This window comes from Littorina saxatilis, linkage group LG8, assembly GCF_037325665.1.
Source record: "Littorina saxatilis isolate snail1 linkage group LG8, US_GU_Lsax_2.0, whole genome shotgun sequence".
NCBI classification, from domain to species: domain Eukaryota; kingdom Metazoa; phylum Mollusca; class Gastropoda; order Littorinimorpha; family Littorinidae; genus Littorina; species Littorina saxatilis.
In genome coordinates, this window is record NC_090252.1 from 64886001 (window position 1) to 64906237 (window position 20237).

Here is a 20237-nt window from a genome sequence, read left to right on the forward strand (position 1 = left end):
GGTACGGAAATCTCACACACACAACGCACACTCACACACACACACGTGCACACACACACAAAACACACACACACACACACGCACACACACACACACACACACACACACACACATAGAGACACACACATAGAGACACAGAGGACAATCAGATACAGGGAGAGAGAGAGAGAGAGAGAGAGAGAGAGAGAGAGAGAGAGAGAGAGAGAGAGAGAGAGAGAGAGAGAGAGAGAGAGAGAGATATTGCATCCACTATAGATCAATTCAATGCTCTTGTAACAAAATGACTAAACATATGGTGTTAACAAAAACGTTTGCTGTCTAATATAAATTTCTGAATCTGATAAAACAGCGCTGTGTTTTCAGCCAAGGACTTGTCACTATTACCGTACATAGCACACAAAACAGTAATATTATTATTATTATCTGGTTCAGTTTCATTCTGTGAGTTCGACAGCTACTTGACTAAATGTTGTATTTTCGCCTTACGCGACTTGTTAACATTGTGATCAAGAGAGATGACTTATGTGCAATCCAAGAAAAGCGCAGACGAAAATATCACGCCATTTGCTTTGTTGGTTCAAACGACGACAGGGTTTGAACCAGCGTAGAAACATTTCAATGGATTTAAAATACAGCATTTACATATAATTATTTTGTAGACATTTTTTTACCATAATAATTTCAATGTTGAGGGTGTCATTGCTGTCATTTAGAAATACTGTATTTGCAATGACAAAAACAAAAATGCTCCGTGGCTATGCCAATTTATTGAATACCTTTAAACAGGGAAACCTTCTGTAAAACAAACTCCTTTGAGTCCCTATTTGCTAGCAGCTGTCCAAAACGTTAGCAGACACAGTGTGTGCGAATCTAAGTAAACGAAGTCAGAAAAGCAGGAAGTGACGCGCTCGGTCATGTCATCTCCGAAATATCGGAAGCCGTGGGCGTTATGACCTCACCTGGGCGTTTAACCCCGTGCTACTCTACTCTAATCTGTCATCTAGCAATAAATGCTTGCAAGGTTTCCTGCTGTCAGAATCACACAAAGTAGAACAGGGGGAAACAAAGACAGAGTAAACATGGAGTAGGAAAAGATTACCCAAACGGCGACTTGAACCCTTCCATAACTGGACTTTCAATCACTAATAGTAGTTATCGTTAGATGTGGCTGTGATATCATCAGTCACAATGTCGAGAAAGGAGAAATCATATCAGATCGAGGAAAATAAATACGCTCACGTGCGAGCAAGAACACACACACATACACTCTCTCACCGTGGCACACATGCACATACACACATACACACGCCCGCAGTTCCGTAAATCAGCTGTAATACATGAATCAGCAGCAACTGTTGCCCACTGTTGACATCTCACATGATTGTACTGTTTAGGAGCAGTTTTCCCACACACAACACGAGGGTCACTTCCATCCAGGTTAATACGTGACGGATGATACATGACACTCGAGCGAAGAATATACCAGCACACATTCGAAGCACAACAGGCCTTCCTAAAAAGCACAGGCGCACCATATAAACATCTCTCCCGGGCTACACAGATTCAAGGCACGATGGGGCTTCCTACCACAGCACAAATTAAATGAAGACACCTCTCCCGGGCCTCACATGGCAGGATTGTCAAATCTATCCAGGAAATAAACAAACATAATATGTGAAAGGCACCACGCTAAATCCTATGCCACATCCATCTTTTAAATCATGTTAGTCCAAATCTGTTCCAGATCCAGCTTTTTGTTGTTGCTCTTTTTTGATCAGTAAAGTTCTACAAGTTTGATAGTTTTTAGATTTTATTTAGTCATTAATTTTACACTAAATGTGCGTAAGATAGATTCAAAGTTTGTTTAAAATATGTAGGAAAATGTTATTGTAAGAATTCCATGCGCTTCCTGTTCCGGCGCTTCCTGTCTGCCATTTTTCTAAGCATGAGCCACGGTTTTTTGTTCCATCAATATCAGCCATAAACATGACGCACAAAGGCCATCATTGGGTAAATATTGTTCAATTTGTTTCTATTGTCAATTTTCTGTTCAGGACTTGAATAATTATATTAGTCTTGTAGTAGGGAAAAGTTTATTGTTTTGTACGTTTTTTGGTACAGCCTTTTACCATGTGGTGTTTTAGTGTTCGCCATGATGTGCGCACTTTTGCAAAGTTTATTTTACTGTTTAATTAGTGGTTAGTGTGTCAAATTCAAGTAAGAGTGGTATTTTGAATATGTCTGTCTTTCATCTAAAGTGTATGGAAATGCATTTGTGCCAAAAGATAACGAACGCTGCATAGGTATTTTGTTTTTAACCATTTTCTAGTCAACAGTATGCTTACCTGTGATTCAGAATAAGTGTTTTGATTTGTTTTGTTATCCTTTTTTGTGTAAAGTGTGTAAGAGATAAAGGTAATGATCAGAGCTCTTTTTCCAAGTTGGTAGAATTCTCATTATCTCTCTTTAAGTGTAACAGAACAGTTTTCAAAATGACAAGTTTCACAGGTTGTTTCCCTTTGTTTTTGTAGTGTCAGTAATGTTAGTAGTTGCTGTTCATTATTAGTACTGTATGGTTGAGTGATTGTTATGTCACATTGGTTTCAGTTTGACGGTGCAGTATGTTGGAACTACAGTTGATTAAACATCACTTCAACTACTCATCAGTTCTGCCAGGCTTTGTTTTGTGCGGCTGTGACATAACACATGACTATTTGCACCTCCTTCAGCAGTATCGACCAGCACAGATGTATGGCACACTGAATTAATGGGCCTTTCTAGGGAGCACAGGCGCATATCGAGACAGCTTTAGGTGTCTAGTAGCTTTTAGTAGCTGACATTACAAACTGTGATATATAGAGTGGGTTTTAGTATGGTGACACCACTGTGACGCGATGAAGCCAGACTATGTTTTAGCAGCTGGTTATATTACCGGAATACACATCTAGTATGTCTTAGTAGTTTTAGTCGTTCTTTAACCACTGTGATGTGTTGGAAGAGTTTATTTTTATGCGCTGTTTTAGAGGTACATTTTATCAGCATGGAACATGTTCAGTTCTTACAGTAGTTGATAGTGGGGGGGGGGGGGGGGGGATCCTATCTTATTCTGCGTACTTTTATTGTGGGACGGCGGGGGGAGGGGAGGGGGGGGAGGGAAGTATGTCACCAGTGCGGGAACAGGGGTTGGAGAGGGGGGGAGTGGTGGGGGGGTCCTGGGGGTTCCGATAGCTCTTAGAGTTTCATAGTTCTCACCATGTCTGTATAGTGTATGTATTAGTTACTGTGATACCAAATTGTCTTACCCATGTATGTATGATGCTATGCGCCAGTGATGTATGAATGCTATTTATTTTTGTTTTTATCACACAGCAAGCTGCTTTCCTCGTGTATTTTTTATGTTCATTCATGTATTGTACACTTGGCAATAAATTATCTATCTATCTATCTATCTATCTATCTATCTATCTATCTAGGACTTCCAGCTCGCGCAGGGTGGTGACTCTGTGGAATGCATCGCCTCTCTTGTTGTGTACTCAATTCTTCATCAAAGAATGTTATGGGAAATATCTCGCTCCACTATTTTTGAAGTGACCGTCTAAAGATGGCGCCCATAAGTGATTAGTCACTTCCTGCGAGATATCACTTGGCTATGACGACTTCCTGCGATATATTAATTGATATAGGGTGCATGTTTGACCAATGGTTAGTTACAGTTTCGTCATGTGACCCGTAAAAACGCAATAATTTTACATTATTCCTGGTGTCTGCGCTACTTCATTCCAAACTGCGTGGCTCTTGGATTGATTTGAGACTTTAGTCCTGGCCAGGAAAAATCCCTTTAATCATTATTCCTGTCCTAACAAAATCAGGAAAAGCACCGCACAGCCGTATCGCAACTTTGCTGCCTGTGGAACGAATTCAGATTACTTCTTACTTACTTACTTCTTGTTGCCCTTTGTGCGAAAATTCGTATTGCATTGTGCTGTCCTTGTATTGTATTTTATTCCCCCCTCTGCTTCTTTACCTCTGTAAACTTGTAGGGGTAGTTATTTTTCGATAATGACCCAGCAACCAAACAAATAACGACCCAGCAACAGCCTGCCTGAATCCTCGATAGTGCAATGGGTTGACAAGTTCTGTTTCGGTATTACTTTTTGCGACTGAAAAGTTCCGAACGCTCTAACGTACGAAGTATATACATCTCTGGAGCAAACAATACAAACATACCGCATTTAAATTAACAACTACAGGCCTGAACACATGAATCTTCATATAAAATCCATGAGTTCGGTTGTTTTCTGAATCTAGATTTGCCGTGCTCAAACGTTCATCACAAGCAATTTCCCGCAAGGCAAGTAACTCATACTTTGTCTAGCGACAAGAGTAGTTCCCCTTCTTTTCACTCAGTTTCTTTGACAACAGACTGCAATCCGACGGTCAGTTTTCAACAATATTTCATTTAATAAACAGATCACACGCAACCAAATGCACACATCTCATCAATTTAAACAACATAAAGCGGTTTCATACACTATTTTCCCCCAAAACCTGAACTTCATACAGTTTTTAACGTTGGAACACGGGTGCAAAAGTTCGTCTGCTAGTCCCATTTGACGAAAGAACATTATCCTAAGCGATACCAAAACATATACAGAACACACAATATCTGCCTTTGCCGCCACAGCAGAATAACAGCATATCTGTGTACTTGATTTTAGTCCAAAATAGGAAAACTGACAAGAAGTGTTAACAGAATGGAATGATTTGCACGGAACTATACAACCGCGCATTAATCGATCGCCTGCGCAGGTTGACTGGTTGAGTGAATAGGATTCGATCAAACTTTCGCAAAAAAACTCCTCTTTTCTTTGAATAACTGAAGAAAGGAGGAATAAAGAGGTTACACACCTCGTCTCAGTGATTATAAAAAATAATGGTCTCAGTTCGCGGTCATGAAAAAGCTCGCTAAAGCTCGCATTTTTCATGATCCGCTAACTTCGACCATTATTTTTAATAATCACTGAGACTCGGCGTGTAACCTCTACGTATTGTGCTGTCCTTGTATCGTAGAGTACATAATTCTTTCTCTTTTTTACATTGAGTCAAGTTTTGACTAAATGTTTTAACATAGAGGGGGAAATCGAGACGAGGGTCGTGGTGTGTGTGTGTGTGTGTGTGTGTGTGTGTGTGTGTGTGTGTGTGTGTGTGTGTGTGTGTGTGTGTGTGTGTGTGTGTGTGTGTAAGAAATACTGAGAGAGAGAGAGAAAGAGTGTGTGTGAGTGAATGTGTGTGGCCATGAGTTTGTGTGTATGTTTGTGTGTGTATGAGTGTGTGTATGTGTTTGTTTGTAAAGGTGTGTGTGTCCGTCTGTTTATGTGCGTATTTGTTTGTTTGTTTGCTTAACGCCCAGCCGACCACGAAGGGCCATATATATCAGGGCGGTGCTGCTTTGAGACATAACGTGCGCCACACACAAGGCAGAAGTCGCACCACAGGCTTCATGTCTCACCCAGTTACATTATTCTGACACCGGACCAACCAGTCCTAGCATGCACTAACCCCATAATGCCAGACGCCAGGCGGAGCAGCCACTAGATTGCCAATTTTAAAGTCTTTGGTATGACCCGGCCTGGGTTCTAACCCATGACCTCCCGATCACGGGGCGGACGCCTTACCACTAGGCCAACCGTGTATGTGCGTATGAGTGTGTGTTTTGTGTGTATGAGATTTGTGTGAGTTAATGTGTGGGTGTGTGCGTGCGTACATGCGTGCGTATGTACATGTGTGTGTGTGTGTGGGTGTGTGTCTGTTTGTATAAGAGAGAGAGAGAGAGAGTGGGTGGGTGTGTGTGTTTGTGCGTGTGCGTAAGTGTATGTGTGTGTGTATGTGTGTTTGTTTGTAAAGGTGTGTATATGTCCGTCTGTCTATATGTGCGTATGGGGGTGTGTTTTGTGTGTATGAAGTGTGTGTGAGAGAGTGAGTGAGTGCGTGTGAGTGAGTGTGTACGTGTGTAACTTGGGGTATGTGTGTGTGTGTGTGTGTTCGTGTGTGTGTGTGTGTGTGTGTGTTTGAGAGAGAGAGAGAGCGAGAGAGAGAGAGAGGGAGAGGGAGGGAGAGAGAGAGAGAGAGGTTTGTCTTTCGCTGGGGTATGCAGTGCCTTGGCAGTGCCTTGGCGTTGCACATCTACTTAATTTTTAAATGGATTTGGAAGAATTGCTCATAATTTACATAACACTCCGGCCCTGTTCTTTTTTTTCGTCACACCCAAAACTGTTATTTGTTCTGGGCGACGCAGCATTATACTATTGGACGACGCTATTATAAATCCAACAAGAGCAAAGTCTATTTCTTCTTGTAGACTTTGTGTGCGAAATGGAGGTAAGGTGGACCGAGACTTCCGGCAGTGTTTTCACGAAGATAAAAAGACGACGTCACCAATATGGAAGGGGATGACGTCATTTTGGACAAAAACGTATTACATTGACAGAGCTCGTCAACATGACTGTTCTGTGAGTATGATTTCTGCGCAATGACTTTTCTTTATTTTTCTTCATTTCTGCAACGATATCTTCCATTTTTTCATGGTAAAGATATCAACAGGAGGCTGGTACCTTCTGAAGAAGATGCGGCCTTGGTTGAACCACAGGCGGAAGGTATTACTGGACCACTACTACCATAGAAAGACTACAAGGTTTGACACTCAGCTTCGAGCCTTGCTCCACTAACTTCAGAAAAAATTATGCAAAAAATAATTGCCCATGTCAAGAATCTTTGTAACTTTACAAATGCCGTGATAAATGAATGTTCTAACTATCTGTACCTTTTATATTTAGGTGCCTGTCCGCTGCATGTTTTTAAACCGTATTTTGTGCGACTAAACGTGTCTGTCAACGGCATACCACTTAGACCCTGTGAGTACGATGATCGTCGTATGTCCGAGGAGATAGTAGTCCGATGCGATCATTGGTTAATAACCGGATATTCGATGATTATTTTGGGCAAACGGCTCTTCGCAAAAAAACTAAAGTGAAACTCCCGTGGGTAGCTTCCCTTTGCTGCAATATTTACATATGTTTTAGACCAATGAGCACTGGTATGCATATTCGGTGCGGGATGCAGGATTTCTTGCAAACTACAGGGTAGCGGTTTGCAAACGAACATTCGTCCAAATGATGGTTAAAAACAACCTGCAGATGACGGCAGCTGAAAATTAAAGGTACATACAGTTAAAACAATCATTCAACTGTATTTATTTGACCTCACACAGACTGTAGGAAGAGGCAAACCGTCTTGAACAAATAAATTGTCCGCAGGAAGCGACTCCAAGAACACAGACGACTCGAAGCTGAGTGTCATACCTTGTAGTCTTTCTATGTAAGTAGTGGTCCAGTGAACGATACCTTCGCCTGTGGTTGAACGTTCCCTACAATTTTACTGTTTTATATCCCTTTTCCTTTTTTCTCCTGCCTTTCTTCCGTTGAGGGGGGCGATGCTTTACAACGTGCACCAGGAATGGGCTTTTTGGACGTAACATGCATGGGAATGGGGAAATTCTCGTAGCGTGCACCGTGCACAGAGGTCCGGCGTGCACCGTGCATGGAGCTTTTTCGTAACGTGCATCGTGGATCAGCGTGCATGGCACTTTTGGCCTCAACGTGCACGTGCACACATGGTGACCCTCTCCGTTATTTGACATCGTTAAAGTTTAGACCATCACGTTAGAATGAAGGTCGTTGACATATGTATCTCGAGTGCCACTTCTCTTGCAATGGAGGAGCTCTACTCTTGTTCATTTGAGGAGCAAACGGCTGTCCGTTCCTTATTTGCGATATAACAGCCGCCATTATCAACTCGCCATATCTTCAAATCCACTTGGACTAGAGCAACGAAATCTGATTATCTTGCAAAACAATCCCTGAGCCTTCCGACTGTGGTAAGCTTATTAGTTTTATTCTGCCAGACGGCCTCGGGCAGATACGACTTTTTTTAGACATCCAATAAAATAGCTCTAAAATGCGCGTGGTTCAGCTTTTCAATGGCGTTTTGAAGCCTGCAAATGATGTGTTTACACTTCGCTTCGGGGGCACCCTTTAATCTAGACGTACTGACAAACCAAATACATGAAAAGAAAGATAAGAGGATGGACTGTAAGCTGGTTTTAGGACTTCTAAAAATGCTGTAGGTCTTTAATGCAAGAACAACTCAAACATTGCCCTTTTTCATTCAAGTGTAGATTACAGAGTATCAAATAAATGCAGAAGTCCATTGATCAGAATAAAGAGCAGGCTTTGTTCTTTCGAACGATGCATAATTTGGCACTGTCCACAAGATTTAAGAACTGCCCCCGAAGTGATATTTCAACACACCCATCGAAATGCATACCCTATTTTGGCCTTAAAAAGCGCCAAAATGCGGTACATTTCTAACCTTTGTCGTGTGTTTGAAGCAGTACAGCTCAGCAATACCAAGGATGAAAGCCTCAAAGAAATATTTTCAGAAAACTCGCTTCATGCACGAATTTTCAATGTGCAATAAAAGCCAGGTATTTGCTTCGTTTCTTTGCTGTGACGCAAATACAAAACCAACCATAGATCTGCGGTGACATCGTGACGTCGTTTTCGAAATGGCCTTGAAAAGTACGGAACGCGGATCGTATCAACTGATGCATCAAATTGATGCATCCAAAACCAAGAATTCGATGCATCATTTTCACAATTTGATGCATCGTTTGGATGCATCAAAATTTTCGGGTTTTCCCGGAAAGTGCCGAGCAAAAAGCAAAGTTTGAACCGTAATACGAAGCAAAACGAACGTCGGAAAACGAAAGTTTGAGTCGAAGGTCAAGGGCGTCAAAACTTCGTGTGCACAGAAAACAAACCAGAAAGAAAACAAAAAATGCCTTAAAATGCATAATGCCGTGACTTTGACTTGTTCCCTATTTAATGGTATGTTGTACGTTTATTTTTGTTTTATCTATTAACCAATCTGTTTATATTCGTCAAAATGTCATTTCAAGTTTTTCCGTGCTCAGGCATTTCTTACAGAAAGACCGGAAATGAATGATCTTTCGCATGCATACAAAACCAAAAGTGATGCATCAAAATGATGCATCAAAATGATGCATCATTTTCTAAAAGGATGCATCATTTTCGTATCGGATGCATCAGTTTTGGAAAATGATGCATCCTTTTTGAAAATGATGCATCCTTTTGTGAAAATGATGCATCAAATTGTGAAAATGATGCATCAAATCTTGGTTTTGGATGCATCAATTTGATGCATCAGTTGATACGATCCGCGTTCCGTAGAAAAGTTGCGTGGGTCCGCGATTGCTCACGTTCGGTTCAATGTGGGTGCAGCTATGACTGGATGTAAACAAGTTCAAGTTCAAGTCTTATTAGTCCATAACCCTTGGGGGCATTTTGAACAATAAATACAATCAATACGATCATGATATATGCTAATATAGTAAATAAAAAAAAATAAAAAAATTAAAAATATGAAAAACTGTTACAGATTCTATTAATAAAGTCCAAAATATTCTTTAGCAATTTCTTTTTCTTAGTAGCAAACAAATTTTTAAATTTAAGTGCATTAGGTTTTTTGACTCACATGCGAAGCAAAAGTGAGTCTATGTACTCACCCGAGTCGTCCGTCCGTCCGTCCGTCCGGAAAACTTTAACGTTGGATATTTCTTGGACACTATTCAGTCTATCAGTACCAAATTTGGCAAGATGGTGTATGATGACAAGGCCCCAAAAAACATACATAGCATCTTGACCTTGCGTCAAGGTCAAGGTCGCAGGGGCCATAAATGTTGTCTAAAAACCAGCTATTTTTCCCATTTTTCCCATTTTCTCTGAAGTTTTTGAGATTGAATACCTCACCTATATATGATATATAGGGCAAAGTAAGCCCCATCTTTTGATACCAGTTGGTTTACCTTGCTTCAAGGTCAAGGTCACAGGAGCTCTTCAAAGTTGGATTGTATACATATTTTGAAGTGACCTTGACCCTGAACTATGGAAGATAACTGTTTCAAACTTAGAAAATATGTGGGGCACATGTTATGCTTTCATCATGAGACACATTTGGTCACATATGATCAAGGTCAAGGTCACTTTGACCCTTATGAAATGTGACCAAAATAAGGTAGTGAACCACTAAAAGTGACCATATCTAATGGTAGAAAGAGCCAATAAGCACCATTGTACTTCCTATGTCTTGAATTAACAGCTTTGTGTTGCATGACCTTGGATGACCTTGACCTTGGGTCAAGGTCACATGTATTTTGGTAGGAAAAATGTGTAAAGCAGTTCTTAGTGTATGATGTCATTGCTAGGTTTAGTTATTTGACCTTGACCCTGAAGGTCAAGGTCATGTAAAGGTCAAGGTCAAGCATGTGAGTCGTATGGGCTTTGCCCTTCTTGTTCCAATAGTAAGGTGGTAACAACTCAGCTCTTTCTTCTTTGAAAAAAATCACAGACAAATAAACAATGGAATTCATCACCTATGTCTTGTGATACACATTTGTTGCAAGTTCTTTCTGACCTCGGGATGTTAAGATAACGTTCTTTCTGTACAGGCAAATTGTTGTTTAATGTTCTAAACTTCATCATTGAAACACATTGCTGATATGGCAGGTGTGTGACATAGTCTTCACATGCAAAAATATCTTTAAACATTCGATAATTCCAAAACATTTTTTTTTTCCAATTTCTGTAAACCATTTATGAATATACTAGTCATACAAGCTTCTTTTTACTTTCTTTTTAAACCATCATACCATGCGCTTGAGTATTGAACATTTTCTTGAAAAGTCCAAAGGCCAGAGAGACCAATTTCATTTAAGTTTTTTTCAATAAAACATAAATAATTAGATTCAATCATCTTGTTGATATACAATTTATAAGTAAAGCAATACACAATACTTGAAAATTTATTTTTATGAATAGGACTAATCAGTTTATACCAATAGCAAAGCATTCTACATTTCATATTAACATCTAGTGGATTGGACATCTTCCAAGTTCACCAAATATCATAGCATTTGGAGTTGATTTTTGACTCACATGCGAAGCAAAAGTGAGTCTATGTACTCACCCGAGTCGTCCGTCCGTCCGTCCGTCCGTCCGTCCGTCCGGCCGGCCGGCCGGTCGGCTGGCCGGCCGTCTGGAAAACTTTAACGTTGGATATTTCTTGGACACTATTCAGTCTATCAGTACCAAATTTGGCAAGATGGTGTATGATGACAAGGCCCCAAAAAACATACATAGCATTTTGACCTTGCTTCAAGGTCAAGGTCGCAGGGGCCATAAATGTTGTCTAAAAAACAGCTATTTTTCACATTTTTCACATTTTCTCTGAAGTTTTTGAGATTTAATACCTCACCTATATATGATATATAGGGCAAAGTAAGCCCCATCTTTTGATACCAGTTTGGTTTACCTTGCTTCAAGGTCAAGGTCACAGGAGCTTTTCAAAGTTGGATTGTATACATATTTTGAAGTGACCTTGACCCTGAACTATGGAAGATAACTGTTTCAAACTTAAAAATTATGTGGGGCACATGTTATGCTTTCATCATGAGACACATTTGGTCACATATGATCAAGGTCAAGGTCACTTTGACCCTTATGAAATGTGACCAAAATAAGGTAGTGAACCACTAAAAGTGACCATATCTCATGGTAGAAAGAGCCAATAAGCACCATTGTACTTCCTATGTCTTGAATTAACAGCTTTGTGTTGCATGACCTTGGATGACCTTGGGTCAAGGTCACATGTATTTTGGTAGGAAAAATGTGTAAAGCAGTTCTTAGTGTATGATGTCATTGCTAGGTTTAGCTGAAGGTCAAGGTCATGTAAAGGTCAAGGTCAAGCATGTGAGTCGTATGGGCTTTGCCCTTCTTGTTTTAGTTTGAAAACAATTTTATAAAAACGCAATTGAAGTTTAGTAGCAAGTTCACAGGAACCAAAACCCCATACCTCACATCCGTATAGTAAAATTGGAGCAATCATTTTATCGAACAGGTCAACTTGTATGTCCACAGGCAGTGACAATTGTCTCCAAGTACGCAAAAGAACAAACATTGCCCTTGAGGCGACTGAAAATGTATTATTATAATTAATTTTAAGGCCCAAGTATTTTACATCAAACACTACTTCGAATAAATTGCCATTATACGTAAACAATGGTTTATTTCTAATTTTACCTCTGGAAAAAACTATAACTTTCGTTTTGTTTACATTAATATCTAGACGCCATTTTAAACAGTATTCGTGCATTTTGTTTAAACATTCTTGTAGGGTTTTTTCAGACTCTGAGCAGATCACAGTATCATCCGCATACAGTAATAAAAACATTTGAAACAAAGCATTTACATCAGTATCATCCATTCCAACCACAATAACCTCTCTTGACATAGATTGTAAACCATTACTGTTTTCCAACAGAAAAGGCTTTAGATCATTTAAAAATAGAGCAAAAAACAGCGGTGACAAGTTTTCCCCTTGTCTAACTCCACACAAACTGGGAAAATATCCAGAACACTCACTATTAACTTTAACGCAAGACTTGGCATTTTCGTACACATTTCTTACAGTTTTTAAAAACTTCCCTTTAACATCAGAACTAACTAATTTCTCCCATAAAAATGCACGGCAAGCTTTATCAAACGCTTTTTCATAGTCTACAAATGCACAAAACAGTCGCTTCTTTTTGTTGAGAATTTTTTTTAATATACAATGCAAAGTAAAAACATGGTCTAGTGTTGAAAAGCCTGTGCGGAAACCTGTTTGTTCTTGACCTAATTTATTATTACTCTCCAAAAAATGTGATAACATAGCATTTAAAATTGCACTGAAAAGTTTTCCGAAGCAACCGAGTATAGTAATTCCTCTATAATTTGTGGGGTCAGCTTGGGAGCCTTTATTTTTGTACAATGGAATAATTTCACCTACAGCCCATTGTGTTGGAACCTTTCCTGACTGCAAAACAACATTAAACAACAATACATCAATATCAATCATTCGATCATGTGACACTTTTAAATACTCATTAATTATTTTATCCTGAACGCATGCCTTATTGTTTTTCAGCTTGTCTATACATTTGATAACTTCCTCCTTTTTAAAGGCGCATTAAGAAATGTATTACTTGCTTCATTTAAAGGTTCATTACTATCATCCATTTCTTATTCATCACACTCTTGTAGTTTAGTGAAATGTTCGAAAAACTCCAAACAAGTTGGATAGTTAGTTTTGGAATTATTTTTTTATTTTTATATTTATTTAGAAGATTCCAGTATGCTTTCGGGTCAGTACTTCTTAACTTTCTCAAAGTTTTAACGAACTCATTATGATACAACTTGCATTCCTTTTTTATTGTCTTTTTGTATTCTTTAAAAGCACTCTTTTTTTCATGTTCATTGAACACATTTTTAAAGCGTCTTGCTTTGTTTTTCGCACGTAAAAATATTGTTTCTTTCTCTTTGCATATTGCACTAAACCATGGTTGTTCCAGTTTGAATTTCTTTGAACGTGGCTTTTTCAAACCGAACTGCGTTGTATAGTATGAACCAGTGTGTTAGGCAAACGTCTTCGTATACGAGACTTTTCTCTTAACTTAGCGTGGCGTGCGTGTGTTTGTATATTTGAGTGCAAATGTGTTACTGTGTGTGTGTGTGTGTGTGTGTGTGTGTGTGTGTGTGTGTGTGTGTGTGTGTGTGTGTGTGTGTGTGTGAGAGAGAGATAGGCGATTTGTCCTTTGCTTGGGGTATGCTGTGCCTTGGCATTGCACTTCTACTTAAAATATAAAATAGCTATTCTAATTTGAAGATGCTTATGATTTTTTGCACAAAGTTTGGTCTAAAAAGGATACAGGTTATGAAACGATTTAATGGTGGGTGAAAATGTAAATGATTTAAAACTCATGTTGATGGTGACAAAACGCATAATGTTGTTGACAGATTCCTGCCTATGGTGACAAAACACGTAATGTTGACAGATTCCTGTTGATGGTGACAAAACGCATAATGTTGTTGACAAATACCTGTTGATGGCGTCAAAACGCATAATGTTGTTGACAGATCCCTGTTCATGGTGACAAAACGCATAATGTTGTTGACAGATACCTGTTGATGGTGACAAAACGCATAATGTTGTTGCCAGATTTCTGTCAATGGTGACAAAACACGTTATGTTGACAGCTTCCTGTTGATGGTGACAAAACGCATAATGTTGTTGACAGATACCTATCAATGGTGACAAAACACGTAATGTTGACAGATTCCTATTGATGGTGACAAAACGCATAATTTTGTTGACAGATACATGTTGATGGTGACAAAATGCATAATGTTGTTGACAGATTCCTGTTGATGGTGACAAAACGCATAATGTTGTTGACAAGATTCCTGTTGATTGTGGCAAAACACGTTAACACGTTATGTTGACAGATTCCTGTTGATGGTGACAAAACGCATAATGTTGTTGACAGATTCCTGTTGATGGTGACAAAACGCATAATGTTATTGACAAGATTCCTGTTGATTGTGGCAAAACACGTTAACACGTTATGTTGACAGATTACTGTTGATGGTGACAAAACGCATAATGTTGTTGACAGATTCCTGTTGATGGTGACAAAACGCATAATGTTATTGACAAGATTCCTGTTGATTGTGACAAAACACGTTTTGTAAACAGATTCCTGTTGATAGTGACAAAACGCATAATGTTGTTGACAGATACCTGTTGATGGTGACAAAACGCATAATAATGTTGACAGATACCTGTTGATGGTGACAAAACGCATAATGTTGTTGACTGATTCCTGTCAATGGTGACAAAACACGTTATGTTGACAGATTCCTGTTAATGGTGACAAAACGCATAATGTTGTTGACAAGATTCCTGTTGATTGTGGCAAAACACGTTGATGGTGACAAAACGCATAATGTTGTTGGCAGTTTCCTGTTGATGGTGACAAAACGCATAATGTTATTGACAAGATTCCTGTTGATTGTGACAAAACACGTTTTGTAAACAGATTCCTGTTGATAGTGACAAAACGCATAATGTTGTTGACAGATACCTGTTGATGGTGACAAAACGTATAATAATGTTGACAGATACCTGTTGATGGTGACAAAACGCATAATGTTGTTGACAGATTCCTGTTAATGGTGACAAAACGCATGATGTTGTTGACAGATTACTGTTGATGGTGACAAGCCTGTGCGTGCAAGTGAGCCAGAGCCAACAGCCTTCAGTCGACTGGGTCAGAGACCCTGGCTTTGTCTCCGTACAACCTCCCCTCGCCGAGCCTGAACTAAGGATGGAACCGTCCGATCTGTTTGACTGCGCTGCACTGTGCTCCACCAAGACCTGGTGCTCTTCTTTCATGTACATCAGTGAACAGGCCCAGTGCCTTCTCTTCAAAATCGTCTACCTTGAAAATGAAGAACTCTTGGAGATCCCGGGTGCTGAATACTACCGCGTTGCATCAGGTGGGTCGCCCTCTCTCTCTCTCCCTCCCCCAGGCTGTTAATGTAAATGAGGAAGAATAAATACCCTGAGACAGAATCTCTTTGGGGCACCAGCAGAAGGTTCATCATTTGATTTACATCCTATGACAAGCACAGGTTGCGTGCAATCGCTCAAATAGTGCTCTAGACAAAGAAGTAGGTGACCTCTTATACAAGTCACTTCAAGTTTGTGAAGAAGACCACAATACCAAACTTTATTGAATACTTTGGACATATCAAGGAAGTGTTTGTGTGACATAGGATAACAAAAATAATCGTTTGTACTAAATAACTCATCAACAGTCAAGTCATCGGCAATGACCCATGACTCGCAAGGTACAACTAGACTATGATGTTGTTAGAATTCAAAAACATAAATTTCAGGCAAAGCTCTCTCTCTCTCTCTCTCTCTCTCTCTCTCTCTCTCTCTCTCTCTCTCTCTCTCTCTCTCTCTCTCTCTCTCTCTCTCTCTCTCTCTCTCTCTCTCTCTCTCTCTCTCTCTCTCATATCTGTAGAAACAAATGTCTTATAGTATACTGTGTATCGTGCGTTTTAGTAATTTGTTGTCTTGGGAAATGTACGAGGGTTGTGTCAAAAGTTCGTGGCCTTCATGAAGAGATTGTCAAAGCAATTCTATAGCTGTTGTTTATCATTATTTGTATTTTTCCGTAATGCTAAAGCGACGCCGCAACTTTCCGCTTCACGATCAACACCTCGAAGTTCCAAATGGAAGCCTATTAATGAATGTGTAATCGTCCCACAGACAGCTGTCCCGTTCAAGAATGTTTCGCCATGAGTCGACCGGACAACCTGTGCTTTATCTACCTGAACGAGTCAAGAACTTACGAGGAGAGCCGGGATCTCTGCAAAACCAGAAACGGACGTTTGGCGATCTTGGACACCCTGAGCAAAAATGAATGGATTGTCAGTCTTCTGGAGATGAACGGCGGTAGGTAGCTCAGTTGGTAGAGTACTTGACTTGTGGTCCTCGGGTGACGGGTTCAAATCCCGGCCGGGAGGGACACGAGTCCCCTCTATATGCAGACTCAGAACTAGCAAAGGTATCCATGTACCACGCCTGTGGGACCACTGCTGCACAGAAAAGACCTCCGTTATTCTCGCCAGAAGCGCTATATATAATTATAGTACCTGATTAAACCTAAACATGTACATCTGTAGCGTGACTCTTGTTGCTGCTAGCTTTCCACTGAGCGGAAGCGATCCGAATTTGCCAGCAATTGGATAATAAAGCAACAAAAGGTGGGGTTTTTAAACAACTTTGTTTCCCACAATGCTTTGTGTCCTCCGCTGCAGGACATTTTAAAAAGTCGCGTAAGGCGAAATTACTACATTTAGTGGGTAGGACCACTCATTGTTTCATAATTATTTCTAGTATGTTATTTGTTGCATGTGTGTAGTCGGTGTGGTAACTAAGAAGGTTGCAAACTTGCAAGGCTGTATGACAAATAGTTTCAGATATATGGACGTTCACAGTTTCCATTATTTGGCGTTATTTGCTGTTTTGCGTTATTTGTAAGTTTTGCGTCGACGCAGCGCTTGCAATTTTTGACTCACATGCGAAGCAAAAGTGAGTCTATGTACTCACCCGAGTCGTCCGTCCGTCCGTCCGGCCGTCCGTCCGTCCGTCCGTCCGGCCGTCCGGAAAACTTTAACGTTGGATATTTCTTGGACACTATTCAGTCTATCAGTACCAAATTTGGCAAGATGGTGTATGATGACAAGGCCCCAAAAAACATACATAGCATCTTGACCTTGCTTCAAGGTCAAGGTCGCAGGGGCCATAAATGTTGTCTAAAAAACAGCTATTTTTCACATTTTTCCCATTTTCTCTGAAGTTTTTGAGATTCAATACCTCACCTATATATGATATATAGGGCAAAGTAAGCCCCATCTTTTGATACCAGTTTGGTTTACCTTGCTTCAAGGTCAAGGTCACAGGAGCTCTTCAAAGTTGGATTGTATACATATTTTGAAGTGACCTTGACCCTGAACTATGGAAGATAACTGTTTCAAACTTAAAAATTATGTGGGGCACATGTTATGCTTTCATCATGAGACACATTTGGTCACATATGATCAAGTTCAAGGTCACTTTGACCCTTATGAAATGAGACCAAAATAAGGTAGTGAACCACTAAAAGTGACCATATCTCATGGTAGAAAGAGCCAATAAGCACCATTGTACTTCCTATGTCTTGAATTAACAGCTTTGTGTTGCATGACCTTGGATGACCTTGACCTTGGGTCAAGGTCACATTATTTTGGTAGGAAAAATGTGTAAAGCAGTTCTTAGTGTATGATGTCATTGCTAGGTTTAGTCAAGGTCAAGCATGTGAGTCGTATGGGCTTTGCCCTTCTTGTTGTTGTAGAAATGCAAAATTGTCTGGATACACCGACATACACATAGTGTATTCCTCGATTTTTTTTTTCTAAGCTGTATCTTTGTAATGTTGTGAAATAATGTGCCCCAAAAATGACAAAAATCGCAAAAATCACAATGGTCAAAAAATGAAATTTTGACTTTTTTGAAAATATTTAGTTTTAATGTTACAAAACGTTGGCGGGGCTTATTTATTAAAAAAAATGTATTAGCTTCATAATGTAGTAAAATCACAGAAAAGCAAAACAAATTCGAAAAAGACGTCACGATGTCACCGCAGATCGTGTTGGTTTTGTATTTGCGTCACAGCAAAAAAACGAAGCAAATTACTGGCTTTTATTGCACAGTGAACAAGAGGCGAAGCCTTCAAGGCTCACGTAAGAAATCGACAAACAGTAACACAAACTCAATCACTCCGTCACACATACACACACACACACACACACACACACACACACAGTAAGCATAGGTGAAACTTAACTGTGCAAGAAAGCGAGACCCTGGATCTGCCAAGTAGTCTCGGCCCGCTCACAATAACAAAGACCGAGACTTTCAGTAAACCCTCTTACGTCATAATGTGACGTCTTCAAATAGTTTCTATCACACACGTCAAACACTTTTGACCGAGACGTAATCTTCTTATGCGAGCTTTATCCATAGACTCGGAAATGTTAAAGTTTCTATCACACACACACACACACACACACACACACACGCACGCACGCACGCACAGACAGACAAAGTTTATCATCGCATAGGCTACACTTACGTGAGCCAAAAATCGTTTATGATGCGAATTTTCAGGAAATATATCATTGAGGTTTTAAATCAATGGCATTGCTGGGGTGTACTGCTTCAAACACACGCCAAAGGTTAGAAATTTGTCCCATTTTAGCGCTTTTTACGGCCAAAATACCGCCCTGATATGGCCCTTCGTGGTCGGCTGGGCGTTAAGCAAACAAACAAACAAACAAACGGCCAAAATAGGGTGTCCTTTCCTATGGGTTTGTTGAAAAATCACTTCGGGGGCAGTTCTTAAACATTATGTACTGTGCCAAATTATACATCGTTGGAAAGAGCAATGCCTGCTCTTTATTCTGACCGAGGGTATACTGCATTCATTTGATACGCTCTAATCTACACTTCAATGAAAAAGGGCAATGTTTGAGTCTTTCTTGCATGTATATCCTTTTGAAAAATTGTAATACCCCGAACCAGCTTACAGTCCATCCTCTTACCTTTCGTTCCATGTATTTGGTTTGTCAGTACGTATAGATTAAAGGGTGCCCCCGAAGCGATTTGTAAACACAACATTTGCAGGCTTCAAAACCGCTATTGAAAAGCTGAAGGCTGGAGTATACTATGGAGGCCCAATTTCAAAGTGATTAGGTAGTTTTAAAAGTTACTTTTTCTGTTAGTTCAATGTTTGCTTTATCAGGAAAATACAAAATATAAAGGGCTTAACGCGCAAAATTTTAAGATAATGACTGAAGTTTAAGCATAGGTATCATTTTTTTTCACGCAAACACTACTGAATAAGTTGTAGTATTGTATTGTGAAAATGTAAACAAAATAACAATCAGATGATCACAAACTAAAGAAGAGAAATAGGAAAGCAAAATTGAACATTAAACATTGTGATTTTACCTGTGAATTCGGAAAATAATCCTTTTGTATCCATTTTGAAGCTCAATTTGAAGCATGGAACACCAACACACATTGATTAAAAGTGTTAAAGTGATTACAGTGTTCAGAAATAGTGTTAGATACCAAGTTGAGTTATCCCTCTTTACCAATTTAAAAAAATACACCTCTTAACGCGCAAAATTTTGAACTGTGATGCTTTTACCCCCACCCCCTACCCATTTTTCAGAAAAGGGTGCATATTATCTTCCAAATAGAAAAGCAGGGTAGTCAGATGATCAAAAACTTAAGAAGAGAAAGAGGGAAGCAAAATAGAACATCCAACATAATGATTTAACTTGTGAATTATGAGAAAACCATTTGTTTTACCCATTTTTGACTCACATGCGAAGCAAAAGTGAGTCTATGTACTCACCCGAGTCGTCCGTCCGTCCGTCCGTCCCGGCGTCCGTCCGTCCGTCCGGAAAACTTTAACGTTGGATTTTCTTGGACACTATTAAGTCTATCAACACCTGATGTGGCCTGATGGTGTATGGTTACAAGATCTCAAAAAACATGTGCGGCAACTTGACCTCACTTCAAGTTCAAGGTCACAGGGGCCGTAATTGTTGTCTTAAAAACGACCATTTTTCACATTTTCGCATTTTTTTCTGAAGTTATCG

At 39.7% G+C, this 20237-nt stretch overlaps 1 protein-coding gene across 3 annotated transcripts in view; it reads left to right on the top strand.

Moving 5' to 3' along the window:
• LOC138974160 (uncharacterized) overlaps positions 1–16606 on the top strand; it is a 318701-nt gene extending 302095 nt beyond the window's left edge. The window contains exons 1-3 of one of the 3 annotated variants that reach the window (XM_070346864.1): positions 6434–6509; positions 15217–15512; positions 16294–16606. In XM_070346864.1, coding sequence (XP_070202965.1) covers positions 6499–6509; positions 15217–15512; positions 16294–16487 — 501 coding nt within the window. In that variant the 5' untranslated portion in view covers positions 6434–6498 and the 3' untranslated portion in view covers positions 16488–16606. Of the gene's footprint in view, positions 1–6433; positions 6510–6865; positions 7217–15216; positions 15513–16293 lie in introns of those variants that run through there. The other 2 variants (XM_070346865.1, XM_070346863.1) reach the window with 2 other exon arrangements.
• Positions 16607–20237: the final 3631 nt, after the last annotated feature.